General features: G+C 35.5%; 1 protein-coding gene across 4 annotated transcripts in view; it reads right to left on the reverse strand.

Moving 5' to 3' along the window:
• LOC128247134 (uncharacterized) overlaps window positions 1–24,572 on the reverse strand; it is a 69,864-nt gene that overhangs the window by 33,683 nt on the left and 11,609 nt on the right. For all 4 annotated transcript variants that reach the window (XM_089350864.1, XM_089350865.1, XM_089350867.1 and 1 more), the window contains exons 4-15: window positions 23,849–23,887; window positions 20,962–21,000; window positions 18,595–18,633; window positions 17,014–17,052; window positions 15,791–15,817; window positions 14,219–14,266; window positions 13,534–13,593; window positions 12,317–12,364; window positions 7,611–7,664; window positions 7,087–7,140; window positions 4,612–4,665; window positions 2,637–2,684 (exon numbers count right to left, since the gene is read on the reverse strand). In XM_089350864.1, coding sequence (XP_089206990.1) covers window positions 2,637–2,684; window positions 4,612–4,665; window positions 7,087–7,140; window positions 7,611–7,664; window positions 12,317–12,364; window positions 13,534–13,593; window positions 14,219–14,266; window positions 15,791–15,817; window positions 17,014–17,052; window positions 18,595–18,633; window positions 20,962–21,000; window positions 23,849–23,887 — 549 coding nt within the window. The remainder of the gene's footprint in view (window positions 1–2,636; window positions 2,685–4,611; window positions 4,666–7,086; window positions 7,141–7,610; window positions 7,665–12,316; window positions 12,365–13,533; window positions 13,594–14,218; window positions 14,267–15,790; window positions 15,818–17,013; window positions 17,053–18,594; window positions 18,634–20,961; window positions 21,001–23,848; window positions 23,888–24,572) is intronic.

The following is a 24,572-nucleotide window of genomic DNA, read 5'->3' on the forward strand; positions in this document are numbered from 1 at the left end:
AAATAGAAATGAAACCAGTATGAAAATGAGAAAGGGTCAAACAGGAGATACAAGGAGGGGGAGTTATTATTAGCTACAGATCTTATTCTTAGATGGGAAAAAAAGCTAAATTTATAAAACTGAGATTAAAAGAAAATACTGTTTGGTACATAACAATAGTCTTAACGCCACAAACACTCCAAGTTAGCTTAGCTATTGATATTTTTGTAGATAGAAGAGAATTTTCTTTGTTTTTTTTATCCTTAGACACAAGGCTAAACCATTAATCTTTAACCTTTGATTAGAAATAAGTGTCTTTACAATGTATTATCATTTCTCCTCTGTTTTCATTTACCAGTTTTTAAAAGTACACGTTACCTCGTCCGATCGGAAACTTTTTGTCCCAAACTCCATGTTCCATAAAGTTATACCGATCAAAATTTTGTAATTGGAAACACTAATGTGAGGGTAATTGTTGCTATTGCCCTCTCTCCTATTGTTGTTCATAAATGATGACGAGACCACCGACGGAATAACATATTGGACGTCCTAATTTTAGCTCAATAATTCGCATCCACTGATGGCATTTTTACACATACAATGTGTGTGTGTGTGTGTGTGTATCTCTATAATATTCAAAATGATTTTTAAAAAAACATGTTTATTATGAACTTCCGGTAACGCATGCCCATCGATAAACAGTAACCGGCCAGTGTGAAGTATTCATGACCGTACTGCAGGTTAATGCATGGTATAGATTCCTATATTATAAGAATTTGTTGTGAAAATATTTTTGGGAAGGTAAAAAAAAAAATAGTGTACAAGCAAAGATACATTCTGACACGCATCACAATTTCTTTCAAAATTTTAAATTTCATTTTGTAGATATGTGATGTATGTCAGTATGTATGTGTGTTATCAAAATAAATATTTTTCCGTATTAAATTTCAATATAATTATAATCTTCACACTTTGAAAGATATTTGTAAAAAATTTCATTTAAAAATACCCATTTTTCCGAAAGTTATGAGGAAACAAACCCGACTCATGTGAATTTTCTGAAACTCTTCTCCCCACAGCCTCGAATATTTTTATTCACAACAAATTCCAATATAATCGGAATCTACACTACATGAAGCCTATTTGTAGCAAATCTCATTTTTTTAAATCCATTTTTCTGGAAGTTATGAGGAAACATTCACTTTTGTGAACGTATGCATATTGCATACATAAGTAATACGAAAATTATATAAGTAATACTTACTAACATAAGTAATACGAAAATTATATTGTTTATCGGCTTGTTTTGCGTCACTTTCATTTTGTATATAATAATATTTAATTATATAGCTGCATGTTATATATAATCAAACAATATACTTTCTTCGGCCGGTTTGTTTCAAAAGGGAGACAACAATGTGAATGAGATGGGCTCAGTTTTTCACTACACATAAACATAGATAGGACAGCAGTATTTATGATGATATTGTGCTTAATGTTTAGTAACGAATAGTAACTGCATTTAAAATGCATCGAATTGTGTGTGTATAATACATTCAAAATTTGTATAGAAGTACAAACAAACGGAACGACCGGAAAATACACACATAGAATGTCGCTAAATCCCCATCGGTTATCGTCCAAAGGATCATAATTTTACACCTTTAATAGCATCGTTCCCATTTGGTGGCGTCAGCGACGAGAAGCTGCAGGGAAATAGCGAGTAAACAAAGGACCAAACAGGACAGAATGTGAACATAGAAATAAATATACATTATGCAAACAAAGTAATATAAAATAAGGCCTTGCAGCGCAAGACAAGACGAATAGTGGACAGAGACGAAAACACTAGCCTTTTATTCTTCTTCGCAGAATAATTATTAATTATTTCGTATGTGTATTTGGTGTGCAAGATTCTTGTTGTGAATATGTGTGTTGAAAGAAATACTATTAAACCTTGAGACCGAACCAGTGCGTGTGTTTATTACCGGCATAATGCCTCTCCCAAGGTTTAATAGTAATTATTAATTAATCCCCCTTTTTAAATCTATGCAAGCTAACAAGTGAGAATCTACGTAGTTGCTCTAATTGCTGATACTAGCAGTCAAAATCTCTCTCATAGTATACCCTATAACCTTTAAAAATGAACATATTGGATAATGTACTCAGGGTACGCTATGCTGAAAAAAGAGAGGGTGGCCGTTGCTGGAATGTCATTGATCACACGCAATGTAATGTTAATCAACAAACCCACTTGTCTCACTTTTCTCAAGAATACAAGAAAATCCTAACACAATTCCTTTCGTATCTACCAGTGTTTTTGCAGTTCACTTACAATAACAACAACGAGATTATACGTGAGTTTCTATATGGTCACTCTAGCTGCTAGAAATAACAGCAAAATTCCCCTCTTATTACATTTTGTTTTAAAAATAAGACTAAAATAATGTGATCTTCGGTTTCCTGCACATATGAAATTACATGAGTGGTCATGCAGGAAAGTCTTTGATCATAGGCTTTTTTTTTATCAACAACAACACCATAAAAATGTAGACAAGAACAATGAGAAGTTCAAGTCATCATCATTATCAATAGCAGCAACAATAAGAAAGACGAAGAGCATGAAAAGAGGATATATTTATAGCCATTAGACTTACGAGGAATATTTTTAGTCAAATACGTCATTAGTACGGTTTTCTTCAATTCTGTAACAATAAAAAAAGACACAGATATTAAGATTGGTTTCAAATTTTGGCACATGGCCAGCAAGTTCGGGGGAAGGAAAAAGTCACTTACATCGACCCTAGTGTTCAACTGGTACTTATTTTATCGACCCCGAGAGTATGAAAGGCAAAGTCAACCTTGACCGAATTTGAATTCATAACGTAAAGACGGACGAAATGCCGCAAAGCATTTTTGCCCAGCGTGCTTACGATTTTGCCAGCTCGCCGCCCGGACAGACATTAATATTAATAGTTGAAGATGACGATGGTGTAGTAGCTATGTGTTGACTGTACATTAGGAACACCATTGAAAGAACAGTGTCAATGTAGTATCACTGATGAAATATAACAGAAGGAACATCATTGCTAGAGCACTATTAATGTAACGTTACCTATGTTACATCAATTATGCAACTCTATTGGTGTGACACTACATATGGAACATCAGTGATGGGACACCACTGATGGAACACTTTTCATGGAAAACCATTCATGGAACAGCTTTGACATAACATCATAGGAATACCATTGATGTAACGCCATTCATGTAACATCACTAACGCCATTCAAGTAATATCACCATTGATGTTACATCACGGATGTAACACCTTTAACGAAAAAACCATTGACGTAATGCCATTCATGTAACACCTTTGATGTAACACTATTGATATCACTTCACTGATATAAAATCACTCATCTAAAACCTTTGATGTAATACTGTTGATGTAACAGCATCGATGTAGCATCATTGATGTAACACTATTGATATAACACCACTAATATAACATTACACATTATATTAACTTAATACTTTTGTAAATTTAGTGCACTTAGTTCATGAATTTATCAAAATTCTCATCGAAAATAATGAGTCCACAATCAGGACTAGATTAAAGTATGTGGATCTTTCTGGTTTGGCGGGTGCCACTTGTTTTCTTAACGAAACACTTTCAAACTTGGGACACTGGTAGAATGTGTCATATAAAACATCTTTTACTCTTAGTGTTATTGAGAAAATTTTATCTTTTTAAAGTTATTTCGTGTTAAAATTGTCGTATTTCGGTAATTTCAACCAATCGCTGACGTCTATTGAGGTGAAAACAATTACTGCTGTGAATTGTCAACAAAACGTTGTGCGGTGTAATGGAATCTTTTCCCTTGAATAAAATTAGTGCCGTTGTTTGTCGACAACTATCGGCGGTACTGTTATCTATGACATCGCTCGTGCGTTTGTACTGGTTTTAGCTTTAGGGTTTTAGGGTTAGGGTTCGGGTTTTAGAGTTAGGGTTAGGGTTATGAGTAGTTTTGCCAAATATGGTGAAAAATTTGTGGCGGTGTATTGAACAGATTTCCACCAAATTTGGCAAAAATACTCATAACCCGAACCCTAACTCTAAAACCCGAACCCTAACCCTAAAACCCTAAAGCTAAAACCAGTACAAACGCACGAACGATGTCATAAATAACAGTACCGCCGATAGTTGTTGTTGATAAACAACGGCAGTAATTTTATTCAAGGGAAAAGATCCCATTACACCGCACAACGTTTTGTTGACAATCCATAGCAGTAATTGTTTTCACCTCAATAGACATCAGTGATTGGTTGAAATTACCGAAATACAACTTTTAACATGAAATAACTTCGAATATAAATTTTTTTTCTCTGTTCTTTAAGACAAAATATACAAGTAAACGAAGTTTTAAAGTGTTTCGGTAGAAAACACACTAAATAAAACATAAATAAAACATAAATAAAAAATGGTGCCCGCCAAATCAGAAAGATCCAAGTATGCATTCGTCACTGGATGAATGACTATTGTGCTAGAAATATCTCTGTTTCTACATGTTAATTAATGTAATGCGAAAAATATTTCACAGGTAAAGTAAATATCCATATCAAACTTACTGTCTGGTGCTTTAATTGAGAAAATTGTCCCGATCGGGGTGTTGATAATTGGACCTGCAAAATATAGCTTCCGTATAACGTAGGCGTTTCAATGATTAAGTGTTTCTTATATAAATATAAAACCTGGGTCATTCATGAATGGTAAAGCAGGAAATTAAACGCTTAAAATTTTCTTCAAATTATAAGGAACGTCTATTTTTGATAGATTTTTTTTTTGTTATAAATTGTCACATATTTGCCGTAAAATCTAAAGTTTGTATCATATCTTCTCAAAACGAACAATGAATATAATTAGAGATGATTTAGAACAGCTACAAGATATGAATGAGTTTAGTGCCGCCTGAATCCAGCTATATTTGCCCTTCATTCCGCTTTCATCAAACGATTTACAAGTAATGTACTATCTCTTTATTAGGTACTACGGCCCGAACACAGAGGGGGACACTACAAGGACAGACACTACGTGGGGTAGATAGAACGAATGATGAATGGAGCGAATTACTTACAATGAATTGATGAAATGGCTTACGAGCCCCACAAGACTCGCAGCTTCATTTGACTGTTCTTTTCATACAGTTCTTATACAGTTTTAAGATCTTTTTATTCTGTAATCGTTATATATGGCAATAACTCTTCTGGCGTTATAACTTTCGGCAGATTATTGTATCGCACATATAGCCCACTCTAATCGACTGGACCCCTCCCCAAAAGTTTCGGGCCTTGTGCCTAGAGTAGAAAGGTATATTATAAGTCTGCTTTCTAACAACATGAATCTGGGTTCAGTCCCACTGCGTTGTGCCTTGAGCAGGTGATTTCTACTGTAGCCTCAGATCGACAAAAACATTGTGAGTAGATTTGGTAGACAGGAACTGAAATAAGCTTGGTATATATGTGTGTGTGCGTGTGTTTGTGTGTGTGTGTGTGTTAGCAAAATGTGCTAATAAAGCATCCAAGATGCTAAATTCGTAAAACAGAAGAAACTATTATTTCTTCGTTTCAACAATAAACTGCAATGTGACGTATACTTCCTTAACATAATACTTTTGCATTCAATTCATGAATTTTGACATGAATAGGTCCACATGATTCCAATTCATGATTGTGGACATGAATAGGCCGCGAGGACGCGTTAGTGGCAGGTCAGCAAAGAATGACCTGAGTCGCGTGACGTAAGATGTGGGGTCCGCATTCGGTAAGTCGACAGGAGCCAACATCTGTCCAGAAAGTGCTAAAGTGGTGCCATACAGGAGCTCAGTGGAGGAGAAACCCAAATCCTCCTTGACAGCTGAGCGGCACCCCAGCAGAACAAAGGTGAAGAACTCGGACCAATTATGAGGATCAGGAGCAGCATGAATAGTTTTAAGTTGGCGGTGGAATTGTTCCACCACTCTGTTCGCGGCGGGATGGTAACTTGCGGTGTGGATGTGCTGAACTCCGAGCAATCTCGAAAGCTCACGAAACAGACAAACTTCAAATTGGGGTTAGTCAGTGTATGACAATGAAGGAAATTTAACATTCATGATTTATCTCAACATTATGAGAATCGTATATTTATGAAAATTTTATTATTGTAAATTGTTACATGGTTGTAAAAACGAAAGTGTTTATCTTGTTTTGACGAAACCAATTATGATTATGATGGTTTTTAGCGTCACCGTTGAATTGGCCTTTTAATTATGTATCTGTTCATATGTGATACAAATTGCTATTTCAAATTAATACTGCTTCTGTTGCATATAACGAATTGTATATTTAAGTTGTCCGTCAACTGCGACATCAGTCATTTTTCAATCATTTGTTTACTCTATCAGTAACGGTAGATTTTGTTTTAGCATGCGATTATCGGTGGACACTTCTACTAACCAAAGTGGGACTGATGTGTCGTCTGGTACGGATACATTTTTGCAATTTTTAACACTGTACGTCTACAAGAGATACTCTCTCAAGACGCAATTGCACGTATCCATTTTCATAAAAAAAGCTTACTCAACTGCCTCTATGGTAGATTACAGTTTTGCATCAATACATCGTGAATCACACGTATTAATTCAATTGAACTTTTGTGGGATTTTTATTCTCGATCACGTTTGACAAATATTCCCACAAGACTAATGGGAAAAAGTCAAAGTCTACATCAGAGTTTCTCAAACTTTCGGGGCCACTGCCACCCTTATGGACACATTATATCCCCAGCACCCCTACCCCTATTTTTATGTATAAATAAATATTTTATATTTTACTAATTTATATATACTATGAATCATTTGATTTTTAATATAATATTATATATTTTGTATACAATATTATAATAATAATATAATAAATTCATAGCGTCCCCAATTCACTGCCGTCTTCCCAACGCCTCCTTTTTGCGCTAGAAATATTTCTGTCCTAGTTGAAACAATTTTCAACATGTTATTCAATGTAATGCGAAAGATATCTGAAGGATAACGTAAATATCTATATCGAACTTACCGTCTGGTGTTTCACTTGCGACAATTTTATCGATGGTGTCGTCGATAACTGGAGCTGCAAAATATAGCTTTCGTATAATGACAGACATTTCAATGATTAAATGTTTTGGGATTAAGTTTTTCAGGAGAGGCAAAGCAGGAAATTAAACTCTTAAAGTTTTCTCCAAATTGAAAGGATTGTTTATTTATTGATAGATTTCTCACATATTTGCCGTAAAATCTAAACTTTGTATCGTATCTTCTCAAAACGAAAAATGATTATTATTAGAGTGATAATTTAGAACAGCTACAAGATCTGGATGTATTTAGTGTCGCCTGAACCCAGGTATATTTGCTTTTCATTCCGCTTTCAGCAAACGATTTACATGTTATGTACTGCAGTTGATTCAATTTTCTCAATGAACTTTCCTCGTGCAACATGATAATCACTAGCTATGTCGGTTACAACTTTGCGATAGAGCAAATTAAACTGTGAAGAGTTGCTGTCTGAGTAATTGCTTACCCACAGAGAGCATATCAACTTACCTGATGCAGCTTCAGTGGTAGAAGGAGTATTAACATCACTGGAGGAAGACAGAGCTGAAAACAAAGATAGCTTATAGGTTTTGATATGAAACATACTTTCGTGGATAGTGGGTGTTACAACCAACCGAGTGCTGGATTAAATGTTATCTGGTATATTACAAACACAAAATAAAATTTTGCCTTTCATTGTTCCGGATGTAGATAAAAGAATTATCAAAGAAGAAATGGCGTGAAATAGTTTGTGCTAGGGTCACTGTCAGTAGGAATAATCGTTCTGCTATGTATCTCGTTGCCTACAATACAGAGTAGGAAAGCTCTTTGTCTCAGTATCATAATTAAGGCGAAGGAACATTAACGTGTGTACATACATACATTAATACACATATACATATATATTTTACACAATTTATACATATGTTCCAGACAGGCGATTCGATTCCTTTCGAGGTGAATCGAATAAGTTGCAGTGAGTGACTATAACAATAGCAATATATTGATATGAATCATTCTCGAGCAACTCGGGCAAGTTGTCTCGTCTCTCTCTGACATTCAATGTTCTTTAACACTCGGCATCGTACAGGGTGCTTTACTTGGAAGCCATCGGGCAGTAAATTGGCATATGTACAAAGTCACATATACCATGCATGTGTGAGTAATACGCCGGTGTTAAAATGGGGGTAGCTGATGAAGGAAAATGTTCTCTATGTGACTTGTGTGTTTTCTGTACTCTGGTTATTATTATTTTCTTGTCTACGTTTTGTTTGCAATGTCTTGTACCCAGATATGTACCTATATATACAGGTAGACGTAGGTATGCACATACCTGTACGTATATATGCATATACTCATTTATTATTTGTTTTATATATATATATATATATATATATATATATATATATATATATATATATATATATACATACATACATACATACATAATATATATACACACATACATAATATGTATACATATATATATAAACATATGCACACACAATATATATATGTATATATATACGTTCACATATATATCTATATATATATTCACATATATGCATATACACACACACACACACACACACACACACACACACACTGACACACACACATATATATATATTTGAGGAGATTCGTTAAAGGTACAAGTATATACCATGAACAAGTATAAAAATTGGAGAAAAGATGTGGAACAGAAATAGATTTATTTTCGAACTGGATTCAATGCATACGTACGTTTCGAAAAACAATGCAAAAATGTAACAAAAAATTTAAATAATTGTGATTATAATTAGAATTGAAAATAAAAAATTCAAATTAAGAATAAAAATATGAAAGAGGATCTGGAGGGGTTTTGCCAGGGCATGCTTACACGATTTGGGGAGGATTGCTGGGAAACAATCAGGACCAGCAGTTGAGTTTGCGTCCACCTCATCTATAGCTAACAGTATATCTTCTTCGCTAATATCGATGTATTCCATCGTAACTGCCACTTTTGAACTGGTAATTCAGTACCTCACTGATTCTGGTTGGACTATCTATGAGGGAGCCATCCTTTTGGAAGAAGGTGTCCTATCTTGCAGCGTGCTGATGCTGTTTCTTTGGCGTAATGAAAGAAGGCCTTTGGGTTTGACTTAACGTTTTTTATAACCCAGGCTTCTTTGTCTGCTCTTTCCCTCATATAGGACTGTTGCAGGCTTTTTTCAATTTCCATCAGTGTTGTTTTTAGGCAGGACCTTTCGTTACTTTTGGGATGTTGGTTGAGGCGATTTGCAACCTTCGCCCGTCGTCTCATGAGGATCATCCTCTCCCTTGGAATTTTCTTCCTATTTGTTGTGACCTTGTGCTCTGGAGCATATTTCTGGCATATGGCTTGCACAACAGATATGAAATATTCTAGTTTCATGCCAATGTCTGGTGTGGAGAGTCATTTCGGACAGTCCTGTCTGCGGATCTCTTTTTGGATCTGCTTTGTGGAAGTACAGATTGGAGAGATTTCGGGTGCTTCCTTTAGGCTGTATGTCTCTAGCTACCTTTGGCCCAAACATAGACAGGTCTATTATGTTGTGATCCGAGACTAATGTCGGCTTCACTTTCACATCATGAATGATGTCTATATTGTTCGTGAAGCAGAGATCCAAAATGTTATTCGCCCTAGTTGGTCTGAGTACAACTTGCTCTATGAATAGGGCATTGGTGAGGTTAAGCAAGGACTCCACCTGTGCTTGTTTGCAATGAGTCATTCCTGAGAGCAGGAGTCCTTCGGGCCATTTGACGTTGAGGAAGTAGCTATCACCCATAAGAAATATGCCCACGTGGTGTTCCAGTTTCATAAGGATTTCTTTAATTCTTGTGAAGCAATCTTCAAACTTGCCTATGTGGTTTGGAGCATCCGGTGGGCAATACGTATTGCATATGACTATAGTGTATTGTCTTATGTATACAATTGGAGTGTCACATACCGAATTTGAGTATGACAGTAAGACCTGGAGTGTGAGGTCGTCACGGATGTATACAGCAACTCCACCATGGCTCCTTTCCTTTCTGTCTGTTCGCAGTAGGGCATATTTTGGTACGTGTATTTCTTCATCCTCTACATCAGGGCTGAGGTGAGTGTCCACGAGTGCTATTGATAGGGCTTGATTGCATGCAGCAAGGTCTCGTAGGAAAAAATTTTTGCTTTTGTTATGATGCAACAGGACCCCAATATTTAGTAAAAATATTGGCGTGACGTCTGTGCAGCCGTTAGGGGAGGCCATCCTGTGTCTGTTGACTGTGGTGGTTTTGCGCAGTGGCGGACAAGATTCCTTGTTTGCGCTTGGTGTAGCCAGATCAGCTGCTGCACAATCTTTTGTGCCATGCACAAAAGAGACTCTTGCTCAGCTGCTGCCTTGTGCATAACCTCCGAAGAGCGCACTTCTTTTCTATATTTTTTCCTTGGGAACGATTTTTGTCTTTTCTCATGGAAGCTTTTCTCCTTCAGGCCCCTGTAGTTTTGGCGGGGTCTCGGGTGAGCAAACCGGCAGTTTTTGCCGTCTTCCCCATGCCAACAGTGACAATTAGTTGGTTGTCAATATAAAACTCAGAGTTTCGGATACCGGGGCTGAAAATTGGTCCGGCATCTCATCATAAGTTATTAATAACTGATGAGATGCCGGCGCATTTTTCAGCCCCGATATCCGAACCTCTGAGTTTTATTATGACAACCAACTAATTGTCACATATTATATTTATAGATAAATTTCTGTATTTTACATAATATCGACGTCTCATTCATTCTTTTGTTATCATATTATTATTATCGATATATATGTGTGTGTGTGTGTGTGTGTGTGTGTGTGTGTGTGTGTGTGTGTGTGTGTGTGTGTGTGTGTGTGTGTGTGTGTGTGTGTGTGTGTGTGTAAAAGGTTGAAGAGGAACACACGAGTAGCTATATATGGAAAAAAAGACAAAGTAGAAAATGCTAAAATACTTTTATAAAGAACATTACAGAACCAGTTTCGATCCTTGAGATCTTTTCAACAGTAAATATGAATAATAGATTTTTGAAAAATTATTGAAACTATGTTGGCCCTATAGGGAACCTTTGTACTCAGTCGCCTGGACTACTGGCTCCAGTTATGGTCACCACATAGTGCCAAACTAACAGCGGAGCTTGAAGCAGTCCAAGCCACTACACTGAAACGATTGAAACAGTACAGTGGATGAGCTACAGCCAAAGGCTGAATAAAATTGCAACTTCACTCCCTGAAGCAAAGGCGCGACAGATGTGTAATAATCTACATATTGAAAACTCTATAAGGGCTAGTACCTAATTTCGGCATTGAGTGTTATACAAATGCCTTACTCCATATAAATTCAGGACCAAGTACTGCAATAGACTGGAGTTCAAAAGCCCACAGCTCGTCAATGCCCTGCCACGATAATTAAAAATTCTGCATAAGGTGGAAGTAGATATTTTCAGAAGGGAACTAGACATCCTCCTCTCCACAATACCGGATGAACCAACAGCCCGACATGAGGTACAGACCAGAGCAGCAGAATCAAACTCCCTTACACACCAAATAGGCCAACAACTGAGACGAAGGCACATACAGGAGTGGTGATGGGAAACACCCCAGACTGAGGAAATCAGCAAGACTACGATGATGCTCCAGCATGATCGTAGCCTCATAGTTGAAACGACCAAAAGAGTGTGTGTGTGTGTGTGTGTGTGTGTGTGTGTGTGTGTGTGTGTGTGTGTGTGTGTGTGTGTGTGTGAATGTGTGTGTGTGTGTAATGTGCTTAACATCTAAAAAATGCTAGATCTAGCAATAAAAATGCTAATTTTGTAGCAATATACGGAAGTGTCAGTTCACCCACTTCAGAATATATGTACAATGTCACCTATACATAATTAACTAATTAATTATTTAGTTTTGATAACTTATTCTACTGCGTTAGAAAGAACACGCATATTATCAGGTTTCAAAGTATGTATCTATCGCTAATTGAATGACATCTACGCTAAAAACAGTTATTCCTTCAGTCAGATGCAATTTTCAAGACATTTTTGATATGATGGGAACTAAGTCAATGATAAAATATATGACTTTATTTCTGGTACCGCAGATACAATTTTCAAGACTCTTTTAATAAGATGGAAACTATTTCAATAATAAAAAATATAACTTCTAGTACTAATTCAATGACTAAAAATATCGACTTACCATCTTTTACCTCAGTCTCAACAACTTTGTACGAGTATATCGGAACATCTGCAAGATAATATATTATAATTTTCTTATAATGTTTAATATTTCTTACGTAAATGTGGAAGCTGGGATTTGTCACGGTATGACAATGAAGGAAATTTAACAGTCATGATTTATCTCAACGTTATGACAATCGCATATTTATGAAAATTTTATTACTGTAAATTGTTACATGGTTGCCGTAAAAACGAAAGTGTTTATCTGGTTTTGATGAAACCAATTATGAATATGAGGATTTTCAGTGTCACCTTTTAATTAATCTTTTATATTATGTATCTGTTCAAATGTGATACACAGATTGCTATTTCAAACTAATACTGCTTCCGTTACACATAACGAATTTTATATTCACGTTGTCGGTCAACGTCGACATCAGTGGTTTTTACAATCATTAATTTGTCTTATCAGTAACGGCAGAGTTTGCTTTAGCATGTGATTATCAGTGGATACTTCTACTGACCAGACCCAAAGAGGTACTGATATATCGTCTGGTACTGGTATATCGTCTAGTACTGATATATTTTTGTGATTTTTAACACCGTACATCTATAAGAAATACTATCTCAGAATGCATATGCTTATATCCATTTTCATACAAAATTTACTCAACTGCTTCTGCTGTAATATAGTGTTTTGCGTCAAACATCATGAAATAGATATATTACTGTGGTAATAATTACTGTTATTATTACTACTCACAGTTATTTCCATCAACTCGCCAGTCAGTCTAAAATGAGGTTTTGGAATGATATTTAAACTGGGCTGATTCCTGATCAGCAAAGTTCACGACTAAAATAACTAATGACGGATATCATACCTTCGTTCTTAGAAGAGTAAATCTTATTTACGGCCAATCATTTCCAGTCTTCTGTATTCAGCAATTTCGTCAGTTCGATAACCAGAATCACTACATTTGAACTTTTGTAGGATTTCTATTCCTGATCAGGTTTCACAATTTTCACGCAAGACTTGTGAAAAGAAGTCTACATGAAGGATATCTTTCTAGGATACGATAATGACTAATAAATGAATTCGATCTTTAATTATATTACTGTCTTCGCTGTCGGCAGTAGTCGTCCAGCTATGTAACTTGTCTTCTAAAGAAAACAGTTTTGAGTCACAATGTTAAAATGATAACTAATGAAGATGAGAATATCTAAATATCAACTTACTACTTGGTTGTTCAAGAACACGTGGTTGTTCAAGAGCACGTTTTGCATATTTCTGATTATCTATAATCGAAAGAAATATGATTTTTTTAGAAAAGAAAATGACAAATCACTTAGCTAATAATTATTAATTTTATTGTTTCTGTTTAGGATAGGAGATGGTTAAATCTATGAAGCTGCGGGGTTATTTAATTACATTAATATATTAAGCATATCAACAGTTATGGATGGTAGAAATGGTAAATCACTGGATTTTATGCCGAAATGCTAGAATGAATATCAATTTACACCTTACCACTTTACGTGTACCTTTTGTGTATTTTCGAACATCTACAGTTCGAAACAAATATTGTAAGACATTAAAAAAAAAAACATAGCTAATTATGTTTCTGTTTAGGATAATAAATGGTTGAATCTGGAAAATCATAGGTTATTTAATTGCATTAACATTAGGCATCCTTTCAAGGGCAATGGGTGGTAAAATTGGTAAAACGCTGTAATTATTCAACTTTCGCTCCTCAACAGTTTCATTTCATAATCATCTAGCCGGATTCGAAGTACGTATTCGTTAGCTGGTGTGTGACCTTTTTACAAGAGGCATTTCTGTCTCAAAATAGGCGCAAATTACAAGTTGTTGTTTAATGTGATAGAAAATGTTTTAATGATTGGTAAATACATATTGACTTACTCTTTGTTGCTGTAGTCGTGAAAGTTTTATTCAATACGGTTTTAGGAGCTGGAACATATAACATTATTGTTTTGTGATAATGATAAGTATTTCAATGATTTAGTATTTACTACATAAATATAGAATCTGATAGGTTTCTTGCTATAAATTATCGCTAATTTGTACTATAAAAGATAAAATAAAACAATGGGTTATATCTTGCCTTGCAAAATCAAATAACGAATATTAGGATGATGATTTGGAAGAAATGGCATAAAGGTCTGATAGTGTTTAGTGCTGCCTGAAATTAATCATATTTTACTTTCATTACCCTTTCTATAAACAATGTACAAAAGTAAGAGGAAATGTTCACTGTGGGATAAGCCCGTTGTAGTTCGGGTTTCCGCCGCTAGAAACCATTTGATGCAACCCATGGGCATCAGTCTGCCGACCGACGTCGTCAAGTAAAGTCGTACTGACACGTGGTGCATCTTTGTTTTGCAGTGCTTCTCACAGGGGTGGGGGGGGGGGGGAACAGATCGAATAAACTATATTGTTGAAACCAACAGAACTTGCAGAATCGCTAGCACGTTAGTGGTAGTTCCTCATTCTAATGTTCTGAGTTCAAATTCCACAGAGGTCGACTTTGTTTTTCATCCTTTCGAGGTCGATAAAATACGTAACAGTTGCGTACTTGAGTCCATATAATCGACTAGACCCTCTCCCCACAAATTTTCAAGATTTGTACCCATAGTAGAAAGAATTAGTAAATCTAAGTTCAAGGCGGCAAGCTGGTGGAGTCATTACTGCATCGGACAAAATGCTTAGTGGTAATTCTTCTTGCTTTACGTTCTAAGTTCAAATCTCGCCGAGGTCGACTTTGTCTTTTACCTTTTCGGGGTCGATAAATAAGTACTACTTTTACACACACAAGGGTTGATGTAATTGACTCGTCCTTTTTGCCAAATTTCAGGTTTTGTGTCTATAGCAGAGAGAATTATTCAATCTAGGTGCATTGAAAACATCAACTAATAAAGAGATTGCAACACCATAATGTTACAAACACTATCTACATGAAGCAAACAGTTTCGAACTACATACTTGAAAACAAATAATTACAGTCTTCACACTACACATATTATTTTTTTTTTAATACAACAACATCGTCAATTGCAACAACTTTGTGATGTAAAACACTAATTAACGTTTCGAAGCAAAGCTAAACTTGATTGGTTTGGTAAGATTCAGAACACTCAAAAATATCATATAGTATACGTTCAACTGAAGCTTTGCCCTACAAATCACAGAATCATTTGTAACTATATTATATTGTAAATTATATTTTCTTGACCATAGAAAAAAGTAAACATTGCACCAGTAGCAGATTACACAGCTCCACATTGCAACTGTTTTTTGACACCAATCTACTCAAGCACTCACACCCTCACAACAGGCGTAAGAAGGATGTTGAGTAAAAGAAAAGAAGAAGAATTGTAGAAAGACCTATTTAAGCAAACTCATCATTATACACAAAGATCTTGTAAATCAAAAGATCATACTTCCTCCCAAATGTAAAAAGTAATATAAACTTACTGTTTTTATCGGAATTTATCTCTGATTCTGAAAACACGAAAAAAGAAAAAGCAAAAATATATTTTTAAAATATTTATTATTTAGAAGAATTCATACAGATATCCATGGCAGTCTAACGCAAGCTATCTTTACGAACAGTATTTAGTTCCAGACTTATATGCGTGTTTTTTAAGCTTCTGGTTTTAACTACATTCACTCTGCCTTATGTAATGTAGATGTGTCTGTGTCTTAAGATATGTGACGAAGACTGTTTAATATTGGTTTCATAAGAGGCCAGGTATATATATGATGAAAATATTCCACTGAATACTGTGTCAAGCTATTATCTCGGATCACACAATTTATTGTAAAACTAGAAACGATTAAATATGTAAAATAGTGTTACACGAACAGGGTGTTGAGCTGGTAGACTCGCTAGCACGCCGGGCGAAATCCTTAGCAGCATTTTTGTTCGTCTTAACGTTCTGAGTTCAAATTCCACCGAGGTCGACTTTGTCTTTTAACCCTTCGGGGATCGATAAAAAAGAAAGTATCAGATGAACACTGGAGTTGATGTAACCGATTTCCTCCTCCCCCAAAATTTCTGGCCTTATACCAAAACCAGTAGAGCGTCGCGCAAGTTTCCGAGTAGATATTTTCGTTTGGACATAGCATATTCTAACATACAATTTTGTTTTAGATTACACTGTACGAGCTAAGATCCATGTCTCTTTACGTTTCTCCAGACGTTTATCTACATAAAAGCCTTTTGCCGATACAGAAGACTATGGACCCGCGAGCACACACACGTGCACATTCTTGTATTTTACAAATATCTTACTCTTCTTTTATTCTCTTACTCGTTTCAGTCATTTGACTGCGGCCATGCTGTTGCACCGTCTTAAAAGGTTTTGTCAAGTAAATCAACCACCGTAATTATTTTAAGCCTTATTCTGTCAGTTCTTGTGTCGAACCGCTAATTTCGGCAACGTAAACAAATCAACACCAATTGTCAGGCAGTGGGGGAACAAGTATATGCAGAAAGATGCAACCCCACCCCATCACCACCACCACCACCCACACACGCACATGCATACACACACACGCACACACACATACACATACATACATACATAAGTTTACGGTGGTTTATTCCCCCAATTCACTACTTCAAAAAGTTTCGATGTTTCTTTAAAAATCAGGAAAGAACACAACAATCAATACATACAAAACAAATATCTTACCATTTGAAAAGTATAACTGCTTGATCAATCTATGATATTCTGAAAATTGTAAAAAGTAATTAGTACTTTTTAGAAAATACTTCATTTAATTTAGACATTACTGCAAAAAAGACACCTAAAAACATTACTATATTCAATTGTATAAAAAGACATTCAGATCTTCAACTCTCGATAGAGAGCTAGAATATCAAATGTTTGAAAGTACATATCACATAGAGATGTAAGAGTTTTGCAAGATCACAATGCTGAGTTCAGAACACCAAAATAGGTCTTACAGATAGAAATGAAAGGATGTTTAATAATCAGACGTGTTACAGACTCCACAACAAATTGAAGACTGCAAATAGTATATCGTCGATGCATCAATCACATCATTCTGAAAGAGCTTGCACCCACTCCTCTGATATTTCGAATATTAAAAAAAAATAATAATAAAAAAACAGAACAAGTATTCTCAAACGCAAGAAGCAAGTGTAGCGTCAATTTTTACATCAGTCCCTGATTACAACAATGAATTATGCCATCTGAGCAAAACTTGAAAGTTAAGTCACTTGGGCATGAACTCAGCAGTGAGTCGGTTGTAATTACAGGCGTCCAACTTTTCGGCTACAAAAGTACCTAGGGACACATGCTGCATGATAAATGAAAGTGAATCAAGAAATTTTGATTAATAAAAATTACTTCTGTTGTGAGGAAGAAACAATCTGTCATGTTATGGATGGATTCTGGTAAAAAAAAAAAAAAAAAAAAGAAGACATGGGATATAATCCTAGAATTAAAATTTAAAATAAAAATGATTAGAAATAGAATATAGTTGGTTTTGTCATTGTGATCTTTAAACTCTATAGCGATAACTCAAAGTTTGGTTTGGCCTCGTAAACATCATTGGAGTAATAAAGTCTCGCCAAGATACAAGAGATTTTATAAACACCAAGGTTAATAAACACTAAGTCGCATAATAATGAGTTTGTTCTCCCCTTAGAACAGGTGCAATTTTAATTATTAAATTTTGATTCTCGATATCAAATATATTAGCGCACATTTTACAATTTGTTTTACGTGCAGCGTGCATATCTTTTATTTCCAGAATCATTCTTTTTAAGTTATCACAACACTCAGTCTTCATTCTTTAAATACAGTATAAAGTAGAAGCTGCATAACATGATTATCGATAATGTTAACAACTGGTTATTGTTATCAGAATTAGTAGCTCTTAATCTCATTGTTTGCTTAGTGTTACCAGCTGTTATTGTTATGCAAAGACTTCATCTCAAAGTAATAAAAATACACAGCTTCTACGATATTCTATACTAGCAGATATAGTCGACGTTGCTCGGGATTAAAATAGCATAGTTTTTCATTGTTTTACTTGTTTCAGTCATGTGACTGCAGCCATGCTGGAGCACTGTATTTAGTCGAACAAATCAACACACGAACTCACATAATGAATCTTGCAAACCCAATCCCAATAGGTATTGCGAATAGCTGCCTGACTGAATAAAAAACCGTGAATAATTCCTAATTATGTAATATAAATATATATCGCAGAAGTAAATAAAAATAAAATATTGTTGTACATACTATGATTCTCTGCCAACCATCTCTTCAGTTTGCCAATTCCTTAGATTGTAAATTTAGAAATAAATTATTATATTACTGTTAAAAATTATATATGTATATATATATATATATATATATATATATATATATATATATATATATATATATATATATATGCGGAGCAAATAATTCACGAGAAAAAATAATTCACGAAAAAATAATTTGCGAAGACATCATTAACTCTGTTATTATCTAGTGTAACAATTTAAAATGATAATAACAGAATCAATAATATAGGCGATAGATAGATTATTAGAATATTAATTCAATATTTTAACTCTCTTATTGGTAACGAAATATATAATTTGGAATAAAAATACCAAAATTCCCCAGTTTTATTTTTTAATATGCAATTACTCTGAAACAGATATCTGTCAGTATTTTTACAGTATTCTCCAGTAATTTCAACATGTAAATCATAACATCTACAAGTATACTTTGGAGAACTGAAAATGCAGATGTGCTTCATGAAGTCACAGATTGGATTATAACCCTATCTACATATTGTATATGTGTGTGTACAGACAACGTTGTACAGGTAGCATGTTATACACATGTTATAAATCTTTCCTGTTTTCGTTGTAACAAATCCAGACAAACAGATATCCACAATCTCATAATAACAACTGGCACTCCGTCGGTTACGATAAGTGTTCCAGTTGATCCGATCAACGGAACAGCCTGCTCAAGAAATTAATGTGCAAGGGGCTGAGCACTGTACAGACACGTGTGTTCCTAACGTAGTTTTCAAAGAGATTCAGCATGACACAGAATGTGACAAGGCTGGTCCTTTGAAATACAGGTATAACTCATTTTTACCAGCTGAGTAAACTGAAGCAATGTGAAGTAATGTGCGTTGCTCCAGGATACAACGCATCGCCCGGAATCGAACTCACGACTTTACGATCGTGAGTCGAATACTCACGTGCCTTCACACAATCTCAGAACAGACATAGACTGGATGTAAGCAAAAAGAAAATAAAACCTATTCTTGAAGAAATAGCCATCCATCCATCCATCCATCCATCTTCTCTGTCCACTGTCTCTAGGAGGGTCGTGGGGGTAGAGTTTTCGGGCCCCTCATCCATAGGGTCCTATCAGAAACAACTGACTTTAAAACTTCTGGCTGGATTCCCAACCAAGACCAACTGGGACTATCTTGCTATTAGTCTACCCATGGATCTCCGGCTGGTTGGCTCAGCTCGAAGAACCCGTCTTGCGATTCTTTCCTACACCATTTTAATCACATGTCCATAGTACTGGAACTGTGAACTATCAGTGCGAAAAAGTAGCAGTTTGACCTGGGGAGACTCCTTGATTTCCGAGCTACGCGCCCTGTCGAGTAATGTTGCTCTAGAGATCATTCGGGGAAACCCCATATCCGTCGCTTGTATTCTTGATTGTACTCTTTCGGTCATTACCCAACATTCATGACCAAAGATGAGAATAGGCACAAAAACCAAACCACATCAATTTTACCATTCTGGAAGGCCGTGTACACCTCATGTCATTGCCTTATTTCTTTGTCTATTTTATAAAAGACGATTGCAATTAGTAAACCAATGAATTGCTCGTAAATTCTTCTCTACATCTTCTTATTACAACTGAGTATTATACCATCCTTTGTGAAAGCACATCCAGGTATGTTTGTTTCATATTCTAGGGAAAATATTACCTTACTTGAAAATAATTGAGGGTTTGTGGCAGGAAAATCATCCAGCCATAGAAAAATTTGCTTTAATGAGGTTCTCGTCTGACCCACGGAAGCATGGAAAAATAAACAACATCGATGATGATGATAAAAAAAACAACTGTGATTATATATAACCACAAGAATTATAATCTCATTTGATCATGCAGATACTTACTATTAGAGTGCATCAACAGATCTAGAACTAGCTGTACCCAGGCTGTTTCAATAAAACTATTTTTTAAGATACATGTCGTCAAAGCAGAAATTTAGAAAATTTTCCTAAATAAAACTAGGTTAGAGTTAATTAAATGTATGTTAACTAAATATATGTTGAGATTAGATATACAGTTGCCTCAAAATGTCTCGTGTCTACAGTAAAACACTAAACTAGAAGCAGGTTAGACACCAGCGACACCTTTCCTGTGTTAATAGTAATCAGCCTACTGAGACATCCATTCACACTCTTAAAATAGAAACACACACACGTACGTTCCCCATACATACACCCCCACCCACCCACACACACACACACACACACAATCATCTTCTTTAGAATAGTTTTTACAAGTCAGTAAAACATACTTGTAGTAAGCGACTTAATATAAAGATAAACAGAAAAGGATCTACCAGCTTACTGTTTTCATCGATTTCATGATTTCCCGATGCGTTTTGCTCTGAAAACAAGAAGCCCAATAGATATTTTTTAAAAATATATTGTGTTTATTAGAATTCATATGTCCATAATTAAAATTTGTTAATTTTTAGAAATAGGATTAAGTTTCAAATGAAGTAATGTTTCTAAAAGCTACAGATATTGTTTCATCCACTCCATCAAGGTATTTAGCCCAAGGACAGTTCCATCCAGTAGGCTTGTAATCGAAAAAATACACGTATTAACCATCTGTCTTTTTTGTGTATAGGACTGCTCTGTCCAGTGTGTCCCACTTGATATAAGGGTTAGGGTATGATTTGAGATCATTTGGGTGTTATTTCTAGCGTGTTAACCAACCGCGTAAAACTCCCTCGTTGAATCGCATTCAATGTCTAGTTTAATGTAAATGTATCTGTGTTCCAAAACTAGGACGAAGTTACGTGCTTAACACCGAGTTCAATAAATCGAGTATTTTTTAGATAAAATATTCTACAGAAAATAGTCTCAGCTCATAATAAATATTTCCAGGAATTTTCTGCTCATTTCAGGGCACACACTTTATAGTCAAATTAGTCGCTAGTATCTAAACCGTTTAATACATAACATGGTCTAGCGCAGTGGTTCTCAAACTTTTCAAAAAACTTACTTGCTGGTCCCCTTACACCTTTTTCGATGATTTGCTGTTCCCTATGAAATGCAGGATAATTAACATGGAAAAATGACATACATTCGTGTACTGTAATTTCCCGACTATGAACCCGAATGAGAATGGGTGTCTGGCAAAAGGCAAGGACATGCAGAAACATGCACCGGTGAGGATAACGACAGCGATAGACATGCAAACGTGTGGATTGCAATAGTGGAGTGGTGAATCATGTGAGCGTAGAATACCGACAGCACATGTACGATCAACCGTTATACCCGCATATTTTCCATCAGTCAATCACACCTGTTGTACAGCAAGTGTGATTAGTAAATGAGCGTATAGGAGAGGCGGGTGATTTTGAGGTTAACAATAAGAAAGGATGATAGCATGCGAAAAACTGAATGTCTTGAAATTTTTAAACTTAACTGTCTCAAACCACCTGTTTTCACGATACTTCAGCCCCTCTTCACGGTCCCCCTAAAATCGTTTCGCGGTCCCCCTAAAATCGTTTCGCGGTCCCCCAGGAGACTGCAGACCCCATTTTGAGAACCACTCGTCTAGTGCATAGTTCATCCTGGATATTTTCGTTGACCAGAAGACTTAACTTTATCATGTGTATGATTAGACGTAACTATATCAATAAAATATACTATAAATGTAATTTTATGTGTGTGTGTGTGTGTGTGTAACGGTGATGTTTTTAGTTGAAGTCGAGGGTCACCAATTGTAACAGTTGTTGTTAAGGTGTTGGTTGCCAGTATGCAAGATGGAAGAACAGTGATCGAAGTTTTAAGGAAATATTTATTTACTTTTCTTGTATGTTGTTGCTGTTTATGTTTAGTCAACTGCTAGCTACCCAACTAGGAATTAGAAGATAGTGTGAATGTTAAAAGTAAGGAGTCGATAAAAGGATACCTTCATGGTGCCTGACATTTAAACGGCAGTGGTGTTGTGATAAGACACTGTATCATAGTTGGCATTCTCACTAGTAAGCCTTCTCTCAGTTGAATTATCTCACTAACTGGATTTTGCCTTTGGTCGCCTCTCCGTCATCTCCTTTTTGCCAATTAGGTTCTCACTAACTGGATTCTGCCTATGGTCGCCTCCCCGTCATCTACTTTTTGCCAACTAACTTTTTCCTACGGTGTGGTAGTATTTATAATTTTCCAAACTAGTTAAAAGGAAAGACATATTGTTGAGAACAATAGATTTCGTTGTCGGTCTGTTATCTCTATTCTAGCTTTTGGTGACCAAGAAGAGGTTAGAAGTGTGAAGTGGCAAAGACATTATTCTGTTTAGACAAGGCATCTGGCAAATATAACTGCTGGCACTCACAGAAAAACTTTTACCGTGAGAAAAGTGCTGTTGAACTGTGAAATGAAATTTAGCGAATCCACGTTATGCCTGCATCAACCACTATATATATATGATCAACGATATGAATACACTTACATTGTTTTAGATTATTGTAGGTACATGAATATTACTTCACTGAAATTAGTCCAGAAATTTAGGAGTTAAAGACAGAAATGACCATTATGAAATTGTGATGAAGTAACTTACCTTTACAAGCTGAAACCCAGTTAACCTCTTAAACTGATGTCACAGAGATAGGTCTCTGTAACATCAGAAAGTTTAATTAGAATACGCTGTAAGTTCAACTAGAGAAAGAAGTTTGCGATTCTGAGACCGTAAATGCATTTAACATTTGTCATTGAATACGTAAATATGTATTATATAAAGGTAAAAGAAAATGTTTTGCTCCGATTATACCGTATGATCACTGTATATTTAACGATTAGCTTCTGACCGCAGCTAAAGATCATCTTATAGTAATCTGTTAATAAAACTGGCAGTATATTTCCATTTCTCGTTGATTGTTCATTTGCATAGCGAGAAGACAGCATACATTTGTACCATCAGAGCTGTCTCTATACAATTTACTGAACTTCGTTGTTCAAAATTGTTCCTGATCGGTAGACAACGCTAGAAATGACAGGTTACACACCTCCAATATCTTTTCTGTTTTTGTTGTTATCCTTCCCCTGATACATACACTATCTCAAAAGAGACAAAAATAGAGTGAAGTCAAAGACAATTGCAGCAACTAAAGCAGAAAATAGCAAGAAATGTATCTTCAGACGCATGGTTTTTGTAAATAAAGAATAACATGCTTCTCTCAAGCTTCATTATATAAAGAGAAATATAAGAAAATTAAGCTTACTATTATTACAGAAGTCAATCTTTTGCGCTGCCGGATATTCTGAAAACAGGAAATAGTTTCAATATATATTTTTTCAAATTGAATATTTATTTCAGAAAGATTTATACCATACGAATGTTATCTAACTTTATTTGCAATTATAGTTAAAATTAAGTTCTGAAGTTGTTAATATATCTATTATATGTCTTATCTCATTTACTGTGCCTTCTATAAGGTAAATGTTTCTGCAGGCCTCGATGTAATGACGGGGACCAATTTTCAATATGGTTTCATAATTTCAAGCATGTATTATCTAACACATTGAGTAGGATACTGTACCACATTAATATAAATAATGAAGTTGGAATGTTTAGTGCCCATTTCCGATCACCCCACTCAAAATCAATCCGGTAACTAGTAATCAACTCTTTAACTGCATAACTGGTCGACATCACGATCGAGGGATCGCAATATCAATCAGCGTACAAGTATTTACGTTCCACTCCTTGACTATTACGTCTGGACGCTTTGCCTTAAACTTTTTATCAGTTCGAACAAGCATGTCTCAAATTATTTTGAATAGGCTGATGTCATATATTGTATTTCACATGTTTATGCTACTTTTTATCCATTTTCATGTCGAAGAGTTGGTATAGTACTCAAGCATGTCTTAAATCCGGAAATGACGTTGTTAACCATCTCATTGTACTTGTTGCATAGTCTGCGTGTGATGCTATCATCATTC

This window comes from Octopus bimaculoides, chromosome 4 (assembly GCF_046866305.1).
Source record: "Octopus bimaculoides isolate indiv1 chromosome 4, ASM4686630v1, whole genome shotgun sequence".
Classification (NCBI taxonomy): domain Eukaryota; kingdom Metazoa; phylum Mollusca; class Cephalopoda; order Octopoda; family Octopodidae; genus Octopus; species Octopus bimaculoides.